The sequence below is a fragment of the Theropithecus gelada genome, chromosome 9 (genome assembly GCF_003255815.1).
Source record: "Theropithecus gelada isolate Dixy chromosome 9, Tgel_1.0, whole genome shotgun sequence".
Classification (NCBI taxonomy): domain Eukaryota; kingdom Metazoa; phylum Chordata; class Mammalia; order Primates; family Cercopithecidae; genus Theropithecus; species Theropithecus gelada.
In genome coordinates, this window is record NC_037677.1 from 122,092,552 (window position 1) to 122,112,084 (window position 19,533).

Here is a 19,533-nt window from a genome sequence, read left to right on the forward strand (position 1 = left end):
AAACAATCACTATCTAGGATAAATAATTCAAAATGAGATTACTAATTTAGTAGGTAATAGAGTGAGAGAATAAATCATACATAACACACAAACATAAGTAAATATTACTCAATGCAACTAGATGGTACCAGGGACAAAGGTCATGTTGAACAACTAACATTTATGATACGTATTGTTGAAGAATAAAACAAGAACATATTACATTGTCTCCACACCTAGAAGTACAGGTTTTGATTTAAATGAGGAACTGGAAAGATAACTTACAATTTTAGGAATTAAGTTAAAAGACCGTGAAGCTAAGTCTATGAAAATGGCGTGAACATACTTAGTAAAGGAAAAGGCGTATAGGCCAGAATTTTGTCCGAAAATTCAGCAGCATCCACTGTAAAGCCCATAGTATAAATCTGTTGCTAGGACACGTGGTCTCAACTTGACCTATGGTGATGCACCTTTCAGAACAATTAAGCAAGTCTGAAGGGTAGTTTCTGGACCCACCCAAAGAGGGAACATCTTCATGAAACATACATCCAGTTTGACCTTACAAGCTCTCTCAGCATATAATGGGAATGCCAACTAAATGCTGTTCAAGCAATTCGATTTCATTTAAACACGACAGGAGAAGAGTTAGGCAAAGTAACAGAAGATCTACAAAAAAAGTTCATAAATAGAAAATTAAATTTACTTTGAATTTGCACTATCCATAATCTTTTGGTATACATTGTTGCTTGCTCTCAATTATATCATCAGAAGCTTTCAAAAGAAAAAAAATTTTAAGTGTGGCTACCTCATTTTTTAAATATCAAAACGAATTTTTTGAAATTTTAAAGAAAGTTTTCTAAATCAAAAGAAAACACATGTAAAATGTGTGACATTCCAATAAAATGTAAAGAAATTAGAACAAGGAAACAAAAATAATTGAGTCGCTGTGAAGAAGAGCTACATAAAAATAATTCCCAAATGAATTTTCCTTCGATAATATTTTGGGGATACTGTGGGTCAGGGAAGAGTCTTAGTTGAGTAGAGATACGAAAAAGTTGAGCAATTTACTGACATTTTCAGCTTTCTTCATAATATCCCAGCACTGAAAAATTTGAAAGAAGAAATTGAGAAATATTAAATCAATCTAGACACTGCTTTAAGAGATGGCTAAAATTGCTAAATACATGATTATTGTGTATATGATAAAATTATAATAATTTATAACATTTTCTGCAATAATTTATCATATGTAATTGTATTATAATATGTGAATGTGATATGTAAAATTCATGATCTATTTTGGCATCTAAGTATTACTGGAAGACGTTTATTGATGACTCCAGCAGCTACTGCTTCAACTTGAAGTTCGTAAAAAACTAAGAACTACGATAACTCAAGAAATGTTGTCTAATTTGGCATTATTCCATGTGACATGTAAATTGTATGGAAATCTTTATTATAACAAGATAATTAGTGAGTTTACTAAAATATAAACAAGAAATATAAATTTTATGGAATAAGTATATAATTTATGAGTTACGCATCTCACTTTTATTACCGGCCCATCAGTAAAATGCTTAAACATACACGATAATAATTAAATTCAGTCGTCTTTGAAATTTTGCCAACTTTCTGTCATGTACAAACTACAAACATATTTTTACCACATTTAACACATTTGTTTTCAGCACACACTCACGTGCTGGGCTCCACCAATGTCAGGAGTCAGCCTTCTTGTACCCAGCGACAGACATTTCACCCCAGGCTCATCCACTGTCACTCCTGGAACTTCAGCAACACTTTCCTTTCTCTTCACCCTATGGTTTTCACTCAGCAGCTGGGAGGAGGAAGTGGGGGTTGGGGCACACTCAGCATTGGACTTCCCTGTAGACCCCCAGGGGCTGGGGCTGCTGAGGGGCTACTCAGCACCTGCCCTGACCCCTCTGCTGCCCTCTTGCCTGCTGATGGCTCCTGCCAGATGCCCTGTTGTAGCAGGATGTGGTTGGGAGTATGGCCACCACCACCACTTACCTCCCGTGTGGACCGCTTGTGCCACCTGAGAGGGCCTGCCTCTCTCCCCAGCCTCATTTCAGCAATCCCAGGGACCCCATGTGTACCCCCAGAAGTGTGGCCGCGTGCTCCAAGCTCGGTGACTGACAGTTCCCCCAAATACCATGGCTGCCGTCCGGGAGGAGAGGAGTGGCTCCCCCTAGCTTCCTCAAGGTGGGCCCTGCAGCCAGCGTTCAGCCTTGGCATCTTGCCTGTCGCTGCTGTAACAGATTCCCACAGACTTAGTGGCTTAAAACAACACAAATGTATCATCTCACAGTTCCAGAGGGTGGAAGTCGAAACTGGGTCTCCCTGAGCGAGGGTCAAGGTGTTGGCAGGACTGCTTCCTCCTGGGGCCTCGGGGTGCATCTGTGTTCTTGGTTTTTCAGGCTTCTAGAAACTGCTTCATTCCTTGGCAGTGGCCCCTCCCTGGATCTTCAAAGCCAGCAATGGCAGCTTGAGTCATTCCCATGTCACCTGACGGTGCCTCTTTCCTGCCTCCCTCTTCTACTCACCGGGACCACTGTGATGACTTTGGGAGCACCTGGATGATCCAGGAAACTCTCCCCATCTCAGGGAATGGTTGACAACTGTAATTCCATCTGCCACCTGCATTGTCCTGTGTCATAGCATATTCACAGGCTCTAGGGACTCGGTTGTGACATCTTCAAGGGGCCATTATTCCACCTTCCACACCTTCCTTCACCCAACCCTGGCTGTGCTGGCCCTGACTGAGAGGAGTGGACTTCCGTGACTTGGTAAAGAAACCTCCACAGCCCAAGAATAGTAGCAATTTACCGGGTGCCAGACTTGGGCCTTACGTGTTTTATGTAATTCAATCCTCGCAACAAACATATGAGGTAAGTAAAATAATTCCCACCATTGTACAGGTGAGGAAACGGAGACATGGAAGGACTCCATAGCGAGACTAAATCCCCATAGCTAGGAATGGACAGTGTTGAGATTTAAGGCAGAATATGGCTTCCTACAGATTGATTCAGGTTGCCATTCTTTGGGGAAAAGATGTTTATTGCCCACCTCCTAGTGCCAGGCGTAGTACCCAGCTGGGGACACAGAACAGGGAGCAGCACCAATATGGCCTCTGCTTCTCTGTAGGGAGGATTGCTCCTGCACAGAGAACTCGGCTGTAGAATTGGATAGGGGTGAGGGTGGTGGTGGGCCAAAAGGGAGGAGCGGGGACAGGCAAGTTTCTCCCACCCCGCAGTCTCCCCTCCTCCATTTTATTCTGTATGTAGCAGCCAGGGTTGTTCTTAAACCCAGACTTGACAATTCTCTGCTGAAAAACCTTTCATGTCGCTCCACTGCTCCCACCAAAAAGACCACACTCAGGCCAACCACAGTGGCTCCCGCCTGAAATCCCAGTGCTTTGGAAAGTGAAGGCTAGAGGATTGCTTGAGCTCAGAAGCTCAAGACCAGTCTGGGTCCACAATGAGATCTCATCTCAAAAATTTTCAAAAAATTAGCCAGGCATGGTGGTACATGCTTGTAGTCCTAACTATGTGGGAGGATTGATCAAGCCCAGAAGTTTGAGTCTGCAGTAAGCTCTGGTGGCACCACTGCATTCCAGCCTGGGCAACTGAGCGAGATCTTGTGTTAAAAAAACATAAAAATAAACAAAAACAAAACAAAACAAAACAAACTCTCTTAAACCTAGCTTACAAGTCTTTGAACATGGGGCCCGCCCACCTCCCCAACCCCTTCTTTCATCTTTCAAGACTTGTCCATCCACACCCTATGCCTCAGCCATCCGGAAACCCCTTTCTTCCATGTCTTGCCTCTAGGCCTTTGAACACCCTGTTTCCTCAGCCAGGGCTGCCTTTCCTGCTTCCCCGACCTCTCACTGCCTTCGCCATCTCCTCCCCTACCTCCTACTCCCCATCAGGACTTGGCTCAGAGCCATTCCCACCTAACTCCTTCAATGGGCGGCAACCTGCTAGAGACTCCATTTCCCTATTGCACACTTGCCACTTCCTCGTCTTTGTTCGTGACCGGACTGCAAGTTCCTTGAGATCAGGGGCCAACCGTCTAATTCAGTGTTGTACTGCCAGTGCCTGACATGGTGCCTGGCTTATGATGCTCAGAATATTTTTGTGGGTGGATAGATGGGTAAATGGATAGGTGAATGAATGGACAGACTGGTGCCTCAATTTTTCTGTCTTAATGTATTAATCCACAGCTACATCAGAGCCAGCCCTGCACCCCAGCCTTCAACATGAGCAGCTCCTGCTCTCTGTAGCTCCAGCCCCAGCCTGGACCTATCTCTCAGAGCTACAATGCTAAGAGACAGTCCCTGAGTCTTGGATGACCACGTGAGTACCTCCACATGGTAACTGTGGAGGAACATGGCACACCCATCTTTCATGGAGCCGGGGGCCTGCCTACCTCCTCCCTGGGCCAGCCATCATACCATACCAGTGTCCCTAGTTCCTGAATCCCTCTGAGTCCTTCCTGCTCCCCTGACTCTTGGATGGCTCTGCCTGAAGGACAGTCAGGACAATGCAAAGTTCAGACATGCTCTCACTGCATGGGATGGGCCCTGCATGTGTAAAGAGCTGTGTGTTTTTCTGTAGAGGACTCGCAGTGTCTACACCGGGCAGTTGCTGTTTGCACGACATTGAGTAAATGTCACTTCCATCAGGGGCAGTTACCCTTTGGGATTTCTGATGAAGGTACACCTTTTGAGATGCTCTCAAACAACTCCAAAAGATGCTCTGTCAGGGGCAGAGTGGTCCTATCTGACTTTTAGGGTTTATACATTTACTCTGAGAGTGAAGCAACAGGACAAACATCGTCTCACTGGCTTAAGAGAGCAAACAAAAAAGACCATTAGACAGATCATTCTTCCTGCCAGGGAGACAGCCTATTGATACTTGCGACCACACAGGCAAGCAGAATAAGAGGATTTCTCCATAGCTGGGAATTTATTTTTCCAAGAATACCGAATAAATCCTTGTGGTTACCAACCAGCGAGGCTAAGACAAAAGGTCCTTTTCTTCCCAACTAATACGCATTCTATTAGTCAGGACTGGGGAACGGGTGACAGAAACTTGCTCCCAAAGAGCTCACACGACAAGGAGGGGTGCATTAGTTCTCAGGCCTGGACGAGGAAAAGACTGGGTCCTCACCGGCTCACAGAACTCTTGTCTCTTGCCTGGTTCTCCCTGTGGCACTGTTGCTGTCATTCTTTCCTGTGAGGAAGAGGGAGGAAGTATTACCATGAGTAGTTGTGTGCTTCAGCAATCGGAGAGGACAGGGGGCCTTATTCTCCCTGCCCAAGCTTTAAAAACACCCCAGAGAAGGATTTAGTGAGGCTTAGCCTGAGCCCTAGGCCCATCCCTGAATTGGGGCAAGGGAATGGGATGTCATTACCGGCTCAGTTGGGTCATACATGTATCTGTCCCTCCGACTGGAGGGATAGGGTACAATGAGGGGCTGCCCTCAGCAGAAGCACAGGGTTGAAACCAGGCAGAAAGATTTCCAAAAGGTCTCAGGTTCTCTTCTGCATGGACAGAACAGTAAATATCAGGCTGGGTGCGGTGGCTCACGCCTGTAATCCCAGCACTTTGGGAGGTTGAGGCAGGAGGACTGCTTGAGCCCAGGAGTTGGAGACCAGTCTGGGAAACATGGTGAAACCCTGTCTCTACTGAAAATACAAAGAATTAGCCAGGCACGGTGGTGCGCACCTGTAATCCCAGCTGCTCAGAAGGCTTGAGGTGGGAGCATCACTTTAGCCTGGGAGGCAGAGGTTGCATTGAGCTGAGATTGCAGCAGTGCACTCCAGCCTGGGGTACAGAGTGAGACTCTGTCTCAAAAAAAGAACAGACAAAAAAGATGAATATAAGTATTCATTATTTTAAATCATAAAAAATAATTTAAAATGTGGAGTGAAAACATCACCCCTAATCCTGTCATCTCCAAACAACTGTAATTAACACGATCGAGTATTTCCTCCGAGCCTTTTTTCTCCAGGCACATGTACATGTTTAATATAGTCCTGCCATATTGTATAGACAATTTTGCATCCTGCTCTTTTTACTTAAGATGATAACAGAAGGATTTTCTCATGTTATTTCCTTTGACTCTGTTCCCTGCACAATCCACTTCCTTTCCTACTCAGATCTTTGGCAGAAAAAGTTTGTAGACTGCACAAATAACTGGAAGGAGTACTGACTTTTTTTGGTTTCCGGGGGAATGTGAGCAAAGAGAAGAGCAAGAAAGATTAAAAAGGGCAGGTCTTGGTGACCCTCACGGGGCTGCTGAAATAAACAAATGTCATATTCTATGTGCATGCCTTGAAATGGCTATATTTATCAGCATTATAGTCATTAATCACTAAATTTATTTTTCCCTGTTTTTTTTTTAAATAACTAAGTCCACTGGACAGCCTTGAACACCAGTAGAGGGTGGTGCTCTCCTGCCACAGCCCACTGCAGAGAAAGGAGTAATTTCTCCGAGAATCTATGGATTTACTGTGGGTTGTGGGTGATAACAGGGTTTTCTAAAAGCACTTTCTGCTTCAGGTGAGGAGAGGATGCTGTTCTGAGAGCTGCTGATAATATGTGGATCCAAACCCACAGGCTTGAGCTGCTTAATTGAAATTCACATCAAAATGGAATTCTGGTTTAGCTCAACTTGACTACTATGGATGATGAAAATAAATCCCTGGGTCACACAAGGATAGTGATTGAGTAGAGCTTGTTTGCTGGCACAGGAATGACATTTCGACTGGAATTAAATTGTCGTCAGTTAACAGAACTGAATTTTCTGTCATTCTTTGACTTGAATTTTCTTTTTTCCCAAGATAACATGGACAGGACCCAGGTATTTCCAATGACTCAGAAAAGAGTACATTTGGCTACGGGCTTACCCAGCTTTAAGTGGGCTCTGCTCTCCCTGAAGAACAGAGCCAAGGGAAGGTGGGGTACCCTGTCATCCCTCCTTCTCTCATTTTCCATCCTGTCTGTCCAGTCCGTAAATGTTCTGTGGCTCTACTTCTAGAATCTCCTCTGCTACACCTATGGCCAGACCACCCCATCTCATGCCTAGACTACTGTGGTCCCTTCAGCCATTATCCACACAGGAGTGACAGCAACCTTTCAAAAACCAAACCCACCTGTGCCAATCCCCTGCTCACATGGCTTCTTGTTGCCCTGAGACCAAAACCCTCATTTGCAGCCCTGCTGATGGACTCCCTTTCTGACCCACCTCTACCTTTCCCCACATGCTGTGCCCTGGTCGCCCATGCCTCCTTCCTAGTTCCTGAACCCCCCAAACTTGTTCCTGCCTCAGGGCCTTGGCACATGCTCATGCCTCTATCTGCCTCCTCCCCAACTCATTACACAAAGGACTCCTGATTATTCAGATATTGACTCAAAAATGCCTTCCTTTGTGAGACTTCCCTGAATAGCTTCTGCTTTACTTCATTTCTGGCACACTCATTCTTGGAAAGAAGCTTGCCATATTAGTCCGTTCTCATGCTGCTATAAATAACTGCCCAAGACTGGGTAATTTATAAAGAAAAGAGGTTTGACTCACAGTTTCTATGGCTGGGGAGGCCTCAGGAAACTTACAATCGTGGTGGAAGAGGAAGCAAACACGTCCTTCTTCACAAGGCAGCAGGAAGGAAAAGTGCAGTGGGAAGGGGGGCAAAGCCCCTTATAAAACCATCAGGTCTCATGAGAATTCACTCACTATCATGAGAACAGCATGGGGGAATTGCCCCCTTGGTCTAATCACCTCCCACGAAGCCCCTCACCCAACACGTGGGGATTACAATTTGGATCACAATTCAAGATGAGATTTCAGGTGGGGACACAGCCAAATCATGTCACTTGCTTTCTCATTCCTGCATGCCCATCTTCTTGCTCTGATATGGTTTGGATTTGTGTCCCTGCCCAAATTTCATGTTGAATTGTAATTCCCATTGTTCGAGGAGGGGCATGGTGGGAGGTGATTGGATCATGGGGATGGATTTCCTCCTTGCTGTTCTCATGATAGTGAGTGAATTCTCCTAAGACCTGGTTGTTTAAAAGTGTGTGGCACCTTCCCTTTTGTTCTCTTCCTCCTTCTCTGGCCATGTAAGACATGTCTGCTTCCCCTTCACCTTCCACCATGATTGTAAGTTTCCTGAGGCCTCCCCAGCCATGCTTCCTGTACAGCCTGTGGAACTGTGAGGAAATTAAACCTCCTTTCTTTATAAATTACTCATTCTCAGGTAGTACTTTAGCACAATGTGAGAATGGACTAATACAGTTTCCCCAATTTGAAGTAAGCTTCTTGAAAACAAGAATGTTGTTAGATCTTAGTCAACATGATTTAGAAAGTACCTGTTGGGTACTTAATAAATATTAGTTGAATAAAAGAAGGAATGAACATCCAATTCTGAAAAGGCATGGTCTGTATTACTAGACATAGAGGAAGATATTTTGGAGTGTCGGCTTCTCTCCAACCAATGGCTGCTTGGTTTTTACCACTAGTTTCTTGCACATTGGACTTGTCTTTAAGCCATGAAAGGATCCCTTTAACATTCATTAAGGTCAGGCAAGTGAAAGTCTTACTTCTAGTACAGGAAAGCAAAAGCATGGATCTAACTAAAATGTCAAGTGCCCTAAGGTGTGAAAAATATTTAAAAACTTTCCATTTGCTCTTTTAGGGTAGTACCCTTTGTCAAAACCTTTTCTCCAATTTTATTCATGCCTGATAAATGGAAGAGGAGAGTTTTCCCAGAACACCATAAAATACACCCAGCTAGACAGGGCTAGGAGATTTAAGTGGCTTCCTGCCTGCTCCAGTGCCTGGAGGGGTAAAGCGGAGGAAAGAAACCTTTGAGCTTGAAGACAGCTGGAGGGAAGAAAAGAGAAAACATAAACTTAGAGCCCAGAAGCTTCTGAGAGGGAAGGGATCAGACCCCAAACCCTCGTCACCAAGGGCCCACATTACTGAAGCCCGCTAGATGGGCTGGCTGGTCCTGGTCAAAGTCCAATGACCAGAAAGGATGCAAGCTTCTACTGGCCTCAGCCTCCCACTTCCAGTTACAGGCCTCATCCCTCCGACCAAGGGTGGAGAAACGACCCATCCTGGCCCATTCATAATTTTCCATCACCCTGACTACCATGATTGGCCTAGGGATGGTCACATGACCCAATCAAGCCCATCAGAGTCCTTCCCTGGGACTTTCTTGCCTGGAGCTGGAAGGGAAGAGTCCTCTGTAATCTTTAAGGACCTCAGCCCAGAGTGGCCTGAGATGGAGCATGCTGAAGAAAGTCCACTTGCTGTCAGAGAGAGCACATCCTCCTCAGTAACTCCCCACTCCGGCACATCCTCCTGGGTATTCTCAATTTCCTGCCCCACTTTTCCCCCACGTCCTTACAAGGACTTTCTGGAAACACCTTTTAAGCAAACTACCTGCACTCACCTATTTGTCTCGGAGTCAGCTTTTGGGGAATCCAAACTAATCAGGAATGGCCTGTCTGTGGAACATCCCTAAAGCCAGTTCCGTCTCTGCCTTTTCCCCGCTAAGGTTGTGTGATTGAATTAAATACTGTCATTCTCAAAGAATCATGGAGCAGAAAAGGTGGGTAAACCACTCAACCCTGGGATTTTGAGAGAAGTAGTCATGGGGGAATGTAGGGTGGTGGTCTCTCAACCTTATCTGAGCTCACACCTCCCAACCCATGGAAATGATTGAGGCCCAGGCACCATGAACTGGGCATATCCCTGTAGAGGGTAGGTAACTGTCTGTCCTCCCACCCAAAGGAGCCTGCAGCTGAGCAGAGTTTGTCTTCAGCCACAGAGGCAGCAGTGAGAGGAGGAGGCTGAGTTCCACTCAGACAAGGCCACAGTGATGCATGGTCTTCGGGGGTAAGCAGGTGCTCTCACCAGACCTCAGGGGTGCGGTGGTTTTCCCGACGCAGTCAGCTGGAGGAAGCGAATCTGAGTGCCTTCCCATGGCAAGACCAAGGGAGTGAGGAAGCCAAGGGACATGCTCAGAGAGATGGCCAGCAGCATCCCGCAGGGGTGAGGTGGAGTGGTGCTCTCAGGGAGGGCCGGCAGCCTGTATCATCCTGCTGCATCATCCCTAAGAAAAACCATGACTTTCACCTCAGTGATGTCTAGCTGTAAAGCACTTTCACTCCCATAATTTAACTGTACCTTCTTAACCTCAAATTCTAGAGCGCAAATTTTCTACACATTTCACAGAGGAGGAAGTTCAGGCTCTGGAACGTGAGGTGGCTGCCAGCTCCACAGGGCCAGGGTTCATCCCTAAAAAGAGACAGCAACTTCCCCAGTCTCAAGAGCATGGTCATGTCTTTCAAATGCACATACCTAACTTTAAGTTTGCTTCTTCCATTCTGCTGCGTGCGTGCTTACAGATCCAAAATGGTGGCCAAGTGCACTGGATTTTATCATTTATTTGAGTGAACTTGACTGCTTAATTAGCTGCTTTAAAGTTTCGTTTAGAGAGTGATTCAGCGGCATACACCTATAGGCAGCAATTCGTCATTTGTTCATTCAGACAATCAATAAATAAACCTCAGGAATTTACATGGATTAAGAGCCCAAAGTCTTCTTGAAGTGGTATTTTTCAGTGCTTATTTCACTTTGGGTTGCTAGGAGATAAATTGGTTTTTTTTAAAAAAGCAATTTGCATGAAGACCAGGAAAGCATTTTAATAATGTCAATATATAGCCAAATGGACTAAAGTGCTAAAGTGACAATTTTTCACTAGATAATTAAGCCTCCAAATTTAAATGTTATAAAAGAGATATAGTTGTATTCCACAGAGATCTATTCCACTTAGGTAGCTAATTATTTCTCAAGAACAACACTGAGTCATGTTAGACATCTTCTTGCTAATCTAATAATATTAAGCAACTGGGAGATGGTCCTATCCTACCACACAATCAGGAATGGAAAACTGGTAGGATTTTAATTGCAGAATTGTGGGAAATTTATTCTTCTAATCACTAACACAAATCTGACAATCTGTCCAGCAGCTAGGAACTAAATTGAAGTTTACTTTCCCTGATACATATGTTGTAAATTTCACTAATTTGAATGGGTGGAGAGGAAGAGTGTTTTAGTTCAGTTGTGCTGCCATAACAAAATCCCCGAGACTGGGTAACTTAAAAACAACAGAAATTTATTTCTCACAGTTCTGGAGGCTGGAAGTCCAAGATTAAGGTGCCTGCAGGTTGAATGTCTGGTAAGGGCATGGTCTGTGTTTTCAAGATGGTGCCTCTTGCTGTGTCCTCCTCCAGAGGGGATGAACGCTGTGTTTTTGCATAGCAGAAAGGGTAGAAGAACAAAAAGCTCTTTTTGTTTTGAGTGCTGCATAGATGCTCTTTTGTAAGGCATTAATCTCATTCATGAGGGCAGAGTCTTCAGGACTTAATCACCTCCTAAAGGCAGAACTTCTCAATACTATCATACTGGCAATTGAATTTCAGCTTGTGAATTGTAGAGGACACATTCAGACTCTAGCAAAGAGCCCATCTATTTTGGTTAAAAATATCAGCTGTAGGACTTATGTAATACTTTTAAAATGTTTTCCTTCAAGTCCAAATAGAATCTTGAGTCTGGCACAAAATAATTATATAAGTGTTAGCCATTATTATTGCCTCAATATAGATACATAGCTTGGAAGAAGCTTTAAAAAATTCTTTGAAACAGTACAGTAGATCATTTGCAAAGAGTCTGATCATTCTTCCCATCCTTGTACTCCAGCCTTTTCATCCCGTGACTTTACCGCTTCTCCCATCCAGAGAGGCAGAAAAGATGTCTCTCTCCACCCATCCCCCAAATCTGGCAGGCCTGTGACTTGCTTTGAACAACAGGTTGTGGAGAGAGTGACACTGTGGGAGCTTAGAGCCCAGGCCTCAGAGATCTCAAAGCTTCCACTCCTGTCCTCTTCGAACTCCTGCCAGTATGCAAAAAAAGTCCCAGCTGGCACTGTGGACATGAAAGACCACCTCGAGGGAGAGGCATGCCTGCCATGTTAGTGAGTCTGTCTTGGACCCAACAGCCCCAGGAAAGCTACAAGACTAGGGGCCACCTGAAAGACTCCAGGCAAGACCAGCAGAAGCACTGCCCAGCAGAGCCCAGCCCAAGCTGCTGACACACAAAACTGTCCACAAATAAAATGGATGTTGTTTGAACCCACTAAGTTTTGGGGTGGCCTGTAATGCAGCAACAGATCGCTGATACAAATGGGTTTTTAATAAATGTAGATAATTCAGAAATAGGAGTATAAAAATAATCCTCATAACCCTACCCCTAATTTTAACGGCCATTAATATGTTGGTATTTTTCTTCCAAATTTTTTCTTTATGTTTTTTACAAGGATGAAAACATTGATCTGAAATGCGTCTCCTACCTCCAGTTCATCTGTTGAAGACCTTACCCCCAAGGTGACTGTATTTGGAGATAGAACCTTTAGGGAGCTAATTAAGGTTAAATGACATCATAAGTGTGGGGCCCTAATCCAATGGGAGTAGTGTACTTGTAAGAAGAGGCAGAGACACCAGAGATTTCTCTCTCTCTCTCCTCCTTGAATATGCAGAGGAAAGCCTCTGTAAGAATGCAGCAGGAAGATAGCTGTGTACAAGCCAAGGGGAGAGACCTCACCAGAATCCAACTATGACTTCCAATGGGCAGAAATGTGAGAAAATACATTTCTGTCACGTAGTTTATCCATCCTGTAGTATTTTGTCACAGCAGCCTGAGAGGACTAATACACATACTAACATTTTGAACATCTGCTGTTTCATGGACCCAATGCGAATGTTTCTTCATGTCATAGATAGTCTTCAACATAATTTTAAACAATATCTCAGATGAATGTCTCAACATGGGTCCATTAGAAAATGCAGCCTTAGGCAAAGATTAACCTGCTGATACTTTATTTGGGAGGTGCAAGCTCTGGGAAGAAACGAAAGAAAAACACCAGGAAAAACACAAATGCTGTGTGATGAGTCACTGTGTTGACTGAGGTCTCCTGACAAACTGCACAAAGACATAGCAGGTCAGTCATCCCCTGGCTTAAGGTGTGTCCCCAGAGGGGCTGCGAGGAAGAACTACACCATAGACGAGTTCCCAGAGGGAGAAAGCAGGGAGGTTGTACCTGCTCAATTCCCTCCCGCCTCCCACTTCCAGCAGGTCAAAAGTCACCCCCAGAGGGAGTGTCTTGGGCTTAGAAGGCAATACCCCAAAGTATGGCACGTTGGTGCGCTGAGGACTTTGAACCGAAGAAGCCTGGGGAGGCCTCACAAACAAGATCTCTTCAACCTTCTCCCCTTTCTCCCTCAAGGCCTGTCATAGAAAACAAAACTCCTCTCCCCCAAGGTGGATCACAGAAACTAGAACTCCTCTGCCCCACCGCTAGCCATCAAGTGTGGGAACGTCGCTCTGATCTCTCTTTCCCATGAAAGCCCTCACGGGACAGGTGTCCTGCCCTATGTGTGGAAGGGAAGGAACGTCTTCCAGAGGCAGAGAAAAGAATCCGAACAAACAGCTTTCTGGGTTCCCCACACAACTCGTCCAGTTTCTTGCCCCTTCTGTGTACAGTCATGTTTCTCCACAACTAGCCAACTATCCACTTCTTTCATCAGACTTCGCATCAAAATCCATAGTTCTCCCCAGGCTTTTGGGACTTCGTTTCCTTGTGAAGGCTCCCATGTCATACAAAACTTTCATTTAATGATTTGGATTCGTTTCTGCTGTTAAGCTGTCTTTGTCAGTTTTACATTCAGACCTAGCACGGCACCCTAGGAGGGTTTGAAAACTTCCCTCCCCTACAGGAGCCGACTGTCCCATATGACTGAGTTGTGTGGTCCAGTCCTTTGGGTTCGCACAGAAGACCTGGCTTGTGGTATTTTATCTAAGTTCAGTAATAGAGTGCAACTGTGTGCATGTGGGACACAGACCTCAAATGACAGTGAGACAGAGGCCATCTGCAGTATCTGACAAAGCACACAAGTTTGTGTCCAATACACATGTAGATAGCATAATTTAGTCAGTCAATTGTTTCAGTCCTATTATTGTACACTTAGTTGATTTCCAATGTATTATCTTTACAAATAAGGTTGGGATAGACATTTTTATAAGTTAATCCTTATTCTCCTCTATGCTATTTCTTTAGCATAAGTGCCTAGAAGTAAAATCATTGGGTCAAAGGTAGTGAATAACCCGGATGGATACTATTATATATCTTGTAGTTTTCAGGTCTTGTACATTTCTTGTTAAATTTATACCTTAGTATTTTATTTTATCTTTTTGACTCTTGTGAATAAGATCTTATTCCAATAATATATTCCTTAATGGGTTAGTGTGTATAGTAGTCTATCAACAAGATTTGCCAGGGTGGCACATGCCTGTACTTCCAGCAGTGTGAGAGGTCGAGGTGGGCAGATCGCTTGAGCCCGGGAGTTCGAGACCAGCCTGGACAACATTGTGAAACCCTGTCTCTACTAAAAATGCAAAAAAAAAAAGAAAAAATTAGGCATGCGTGGTGTCCCACACTTGTAGTCCCAGCTACTCAGGAGACTTAGGTGGGAGGATTGCTTGAGTCCAGGAGACAGAGGTTGCACCACTACACTCCAGTCTGGGTACCAAAGTGAGACCCTGTCTAAAAAAAAAAAAAAAGTACCAGGTGATATGGTTTGGATTTGTGTCGCCACCCAAATCTCATGTTGAATTGTAATCCCAATTACAATTCAGTGGGGCCTGGTGGGAGGTGATTGGAAAGGTGGTTTCTAATGGTCTAGCAGGATCCCCCTAGAGCTGTTTTGTGATACAGTCCTCTTAAGATCCGCTTGTTTAAAAGTGTGTAGTGTCTCCCTCCTCTCTCTATTCTCCTGTGCCTGCCGTATAGACGTGTCTACTTCCTCTTCCCCTTCCACCACGATTATAAGTTTCCTGAGGCCTCCGCAGAAGCAGAAGCCTGAACAGCTCACAGAACTGTGAGTCAATTAAACCTCTTTTCTTTATAAATTACCCAGTTTCAGGTATTTCTTTACAGCAGTGCAAGAACAAATACACTGGGTGTGGTGGTGTGCTCCCGTCATCCCAGCTCCTCGGAGGCTCAGGCAGGTGGGTGGCTTAAGTCCAGTAGTTTGGGGCCAGCCTGGGCAACTTACTGAGACCCCATTTGGGAAAAAAAGGGTTTTATATTTTGTATTATCATGTTTTAATTTAATTTTTAAAGGTGATTAGATTTACATGGTTCAAACTTTTAAAGTTTAAAAAAGTTATAGAGTAAAAAGCCTCCCACCAATATTCTCACCTCTGGAAACAATCAATGCTATCAGTTTCTTACCTTAGAGACACTTTATACAGGCTGGCCCAGTGGCTCACGCCTGTAATCCCAACACTTTGGAGGCTGAGGCAGGCAGAGCACCTGAAGTCAGGAGTTCGAGACAAGCCTGGCCAATGTGGTGAAATCCCATCTCTACTAAAAATACAAAAATTAGCCAGGCATGCTGGCATTCCCCTGTAATCCCAGCTACTTGGGAGGCTGAGGCAGGAGAATTGCTTGAACCAGGAGGTAGAGGTTGCAGTGAGCCAAGATCACACCAGCCTGGGCTACAAGGGGGAAACTCTGTCTCAAAATTTAAAAAAAAAAAAAAAAAAAAAGAGAGACACTTTATACAAATGAAGCAGACACACACATATACACACATGTATCCTTCTTGCTATAACTATAACAAGCAATAGTTCTTCTGTGCCTTGCATTTGTTCATTTTGCAATGTATCTTGGAGAGCATCCCATATTAGCCCCTAAGGATTCCTTTTTTGGTTTGTTTTTTAACTAGATTCTCCATCGTAGTATGTATACCATAATCTATTTAATCATTCCACTGGCAACTGGCATTTAGAATGTTTCTAATCTTTTGCTGTTTCACAAACACAGCAGTCACTTTGTAAACATATCACTTCATGCACACGTGAGTGTATCTCTAGGATAAACTCTTAGATGATGGATTAATGAGTCAAAGGGTACAGACATTTGTAATTTGGATAGAGCTCTCCATAGAGGTTGTACCAATTTACATTTCAAAGGGATTGTATCCAAGAGAGTCCCTCACCCTCATCTCAGGGTGATATTGACCTTCTCTATCTTTGCAAGCGTGATTGGTTAAAAGTAGTATCTCAGTGTAGCTGTCATTTGATTTCACTTACTGTGAATATGCGTTAGTCCATTTTTGCATTGCTTTAAAGAAATAGCTGAGGCTAGGTAATTTATAAAGTCAACAGGTTGAATTGGCTCACAGTTCTGCAGGCTCTACAGGAAGCAGAGTGCTAGCGTCTGCTTCTAGTGAAGACCTAAGGAAGCTTCCACTCATGGTGAAAGGTGAAAGGGGAAGCAATGCAGCATGTGGTGCAAGCAGGAGAGAGAGAGAGAGAAGGGGAGGACCCAGGCTCTTGTTGTTGTTGTTGTTGTTGTTGTTGTTGTTGTTGTTTTGAGATGGAATCTCGATCTCTCACCCAGGCTGGAGTGCAGTGGCCCGATCTTGGCTCACTGCAACCTCCGCCTCCCGGGTTCACGCGATTCTCCTGCCTCAGCCTCCCAAGTAGCTGGGACTACAGGCTCGTGCCACCACGGCCAGCTAATTTTTGGTATTTTTAGTAGAGATGGGGTTTCACCATGTTGGCCAGGATGGTCTCGAACTCCTGACCTCAAGTAACCCACCCGCCTCGGCTTCCCAAAGTACTGGGATTACAGGCGTGAACCACTGCACCCAGCAATCAGATCTCACGTGAACTCACAGAACAAGAGGTCCCTCATCACCAAGGGCTGGCATGAAGGCATTCATGAGGGGTCCGCCCATGATTGAAACACCTCCCCCTCGGCCCCACCTCCAACATTGGGGGGTACATTTCAACATGAGATATGGAGAGGAAAAACGTCAAACAATAGCAGAATGATTTTCAGCATCTTCCCATAAAACTATCTCTATTTCTTTTTTCTGAGAACTAACCATTTATGTTCTTTGCCTATTTTCATGAGATTGTTTATTGTATAGATTTGTTAAAAACAGCAAACTCACTGGATTCTCCTTTTCATTCCAATAGTTTGTCAGTTGACCTTCTTGGATTTTTCAGATGAACAGCTAAAACACCTGCAAATAATTACCACCTGTATCTTCTTTCTAACATTCTTATCTTTTCTCTGTGTGTGTATTTTTACATCGACTTAGAATTTCCAGAAAAGCATTGAAAAATAGGGGTGATAGTGGCCACCCTTGTCTTACACCTGACTTTAAGGGGAAGGCTCCTAGTGTTTCAGTAACAAGTGTGATATTGGTTGATACACTGAGATGGATACTTTTTACTCTTTTAAAGGAGTGTCTTTCTATTCCCAATTTACTGAGATACCATCAGTGTTTTGTAAATTTGATCAGTATTGGATATTGAGTTTTATTAAAATATTTCCAGAATAGATTGAAAGAACCACATATTATTTCTTTGTCTTATAATATGATAAATTATATTAATAGATTTCCTAATCCTAAACTATCTTCGCATTCCTGGGATGGTGCAAGACTCAATTATCTAGTATTGTATTTAGGATTTCTGCATCTCTTATGTATAGTCATATGAAAAGTTACAGTATAATTTTCATTTGGTCAGAATTCACTGTATGACGTTGAGCTATTATCAGAATAATGTTGTCTGATGAAATATGATTCACTGCACGCTCATCTTTTGAAGTGATGTGGTTTATAAAGTCTCGGTATCACAATTGGTTAGATGGTTCTTGGGCAATCTTCATCTTTGAGCATCATTTTGCTTTTCCAAATCTGCATAATTAAGTTGCAGGTCTCCTTTTTCACAACTACAATCACCTGTCTGCAAGGCTTCTGCAGGAAATCCACTTATTAGCATTATACGACCTTGGACAAGTCTGTTAATGTCTCTCAGCCTCATTCTCTCTCTCACTTTTTTTTTTGTTTTAATTTGAGACAGGATCTTGCTCTGTGGTACAGGCTGGAGTGCAGTGGCACCGTCTCGGATCACTGCAGTCTCCACCTCCTGGGCTTAAGCAATTCTCCCACTTTATCACGTAGCTAGGACCACAGGTGTGTGGCACCACACCCAGTTAATTTTTTTAAAAGATTTTTTTTGTAGAGACAAGGTCTCACTATGTTGCCCAGGCTGATCTCAAATTCCTGGCCCAGGTGATCCTCCCACCTCGGCCTCCCAAAGTGCTGGGATTATAGATGTGAACCACCATGCCTGGCCCTCCTTCTCTTTTATTTAAAAAAAAAAAAAGGTGGGGGGCAGCTACTAATAGTACTGTCTTCATGGTGGCACTATTTTGTAAAGATTCATAAAATTTTACAAAAGCTTTTAGCACAGCATTACAGGGTAAGGGCTCCAAATGTGGCAGATATTATCATTACTATTACCACTAGGCTGAAAGTGTTTCCTGATAACCAGTCCCATCCAATGGAAGTCCACGTCAACAACATACTGACTTAGTGCGTGCTGCTCAGTGCTCAGATAAGATGATGTTTATGAAAACGCATTGGAAAAAAGCACTCAACAGAAGTTAGCTATAATGAGAATAATATTGTCTGATGAAGAAATATGATTTACTTTGTGTTGATCTTTTGGAGTGGTATGGTTTACACAAACATCATGACACAATAGATTCTATATATAGATATAGATACACTGATATACATACATATGATGCAATCAGGAGTTACAAATGGGCTCCGAAAGTTGTTCTGTTGCACAGTTTAAAAGTTCTTCTTCGGTTGTGTTCACATGAGTAATGTTCATGGGATATATTTTCTTTCCCCACATGTGGCCCAAAGGTGAATCATCTCACAACGGGCCTGGCCTGCACCATACTACACCTGGAGACAGCACGGCCCAGTGATGAGGGCAGATCTGAGCGCCCTCCCTTCCACCCAGCTGTGAGGCCATGCGCAAGTGATTATCTTTCTCTGTGTCTTAGAATGATAATGACAGAAATCCATTTCATTTGGAATTTGAGAATGAAAAGGTGAGTTACTAAAGGTAAAACATTTAAAATCGTGCCTGGCCTATCTGGAAGCATTCAATGAGCGTTTGATGTCATCTATATTATTTTAATTACTGCACTCTCCTCTCAACTATCAACAGGAGGCGAGATCAGTCGGTGGATGGTGAAAGTTAAAATTCAATGTAGTCCCCAAATCCCCCAAAACCCTTGTCATTGGCTCTGCCCTTAGTAACTGGGAGCCACCAAGGCCCAGAAGTGAGGGCCGCCAGGCTGCGTGGATTTGTCTTGAAGATCTTCCCGCAGTGGGAAGCCAACGAACAGCTGGCAGGATCCACACACTATCTCCTGGAGTGTCCTGTAGGACTCTAGAACTGTCTCAGCTTCACTATCTGTGTGTACGCACGCTGGGAAACCGCACTGATCAATACCCTCGTGTCTGCCGTGGTTCTCTCTACACTGAATTTACCTGAATCAATAGGAAATTAGTGTTC

The 19,533-nt window shown here is 44.0% G+C and overlaps 1 protein-coding gene and 1 long non-coding RNA gene across 2 annotated transcripts in view; one reads left to right on the forward strand and one right to left on the reverse strand.

The window, feature by feature from the left end:
• The first annotated feature begins 2,784 nt into the window (after positions 1-2,784).
• On the forward strand, positions 2,785-6,726 carry LOC112631777. The gene is made up of 4 exons (XR_003121192.1): positions 2,785-2,888; positions 4,235-4,358; positions 4,620-4,718; positions 6,570-6,726. It is a non-coding gene; the product is annotated as an uncharacterized LOC112631777 (long non-coding RNA).
• Positions 4,888-19,533, reverse strand: part of TEX36 (testis expressed 36) — an 88,873-nt gene continuing 74,227 nt past the window's right edge. The window contains exon 4 of the mRNA XM_025397249.1: positions 4,888-5,237. Within this exon, the coding sequence (XP_025253034.1) occupies positions 5,112-5,237 (126 nt within the window). The 3' untranslated portion in view covers positions 4,888-5,111. The remainder of the gene's footprint in view (positions 5,238-19,533) is intronic.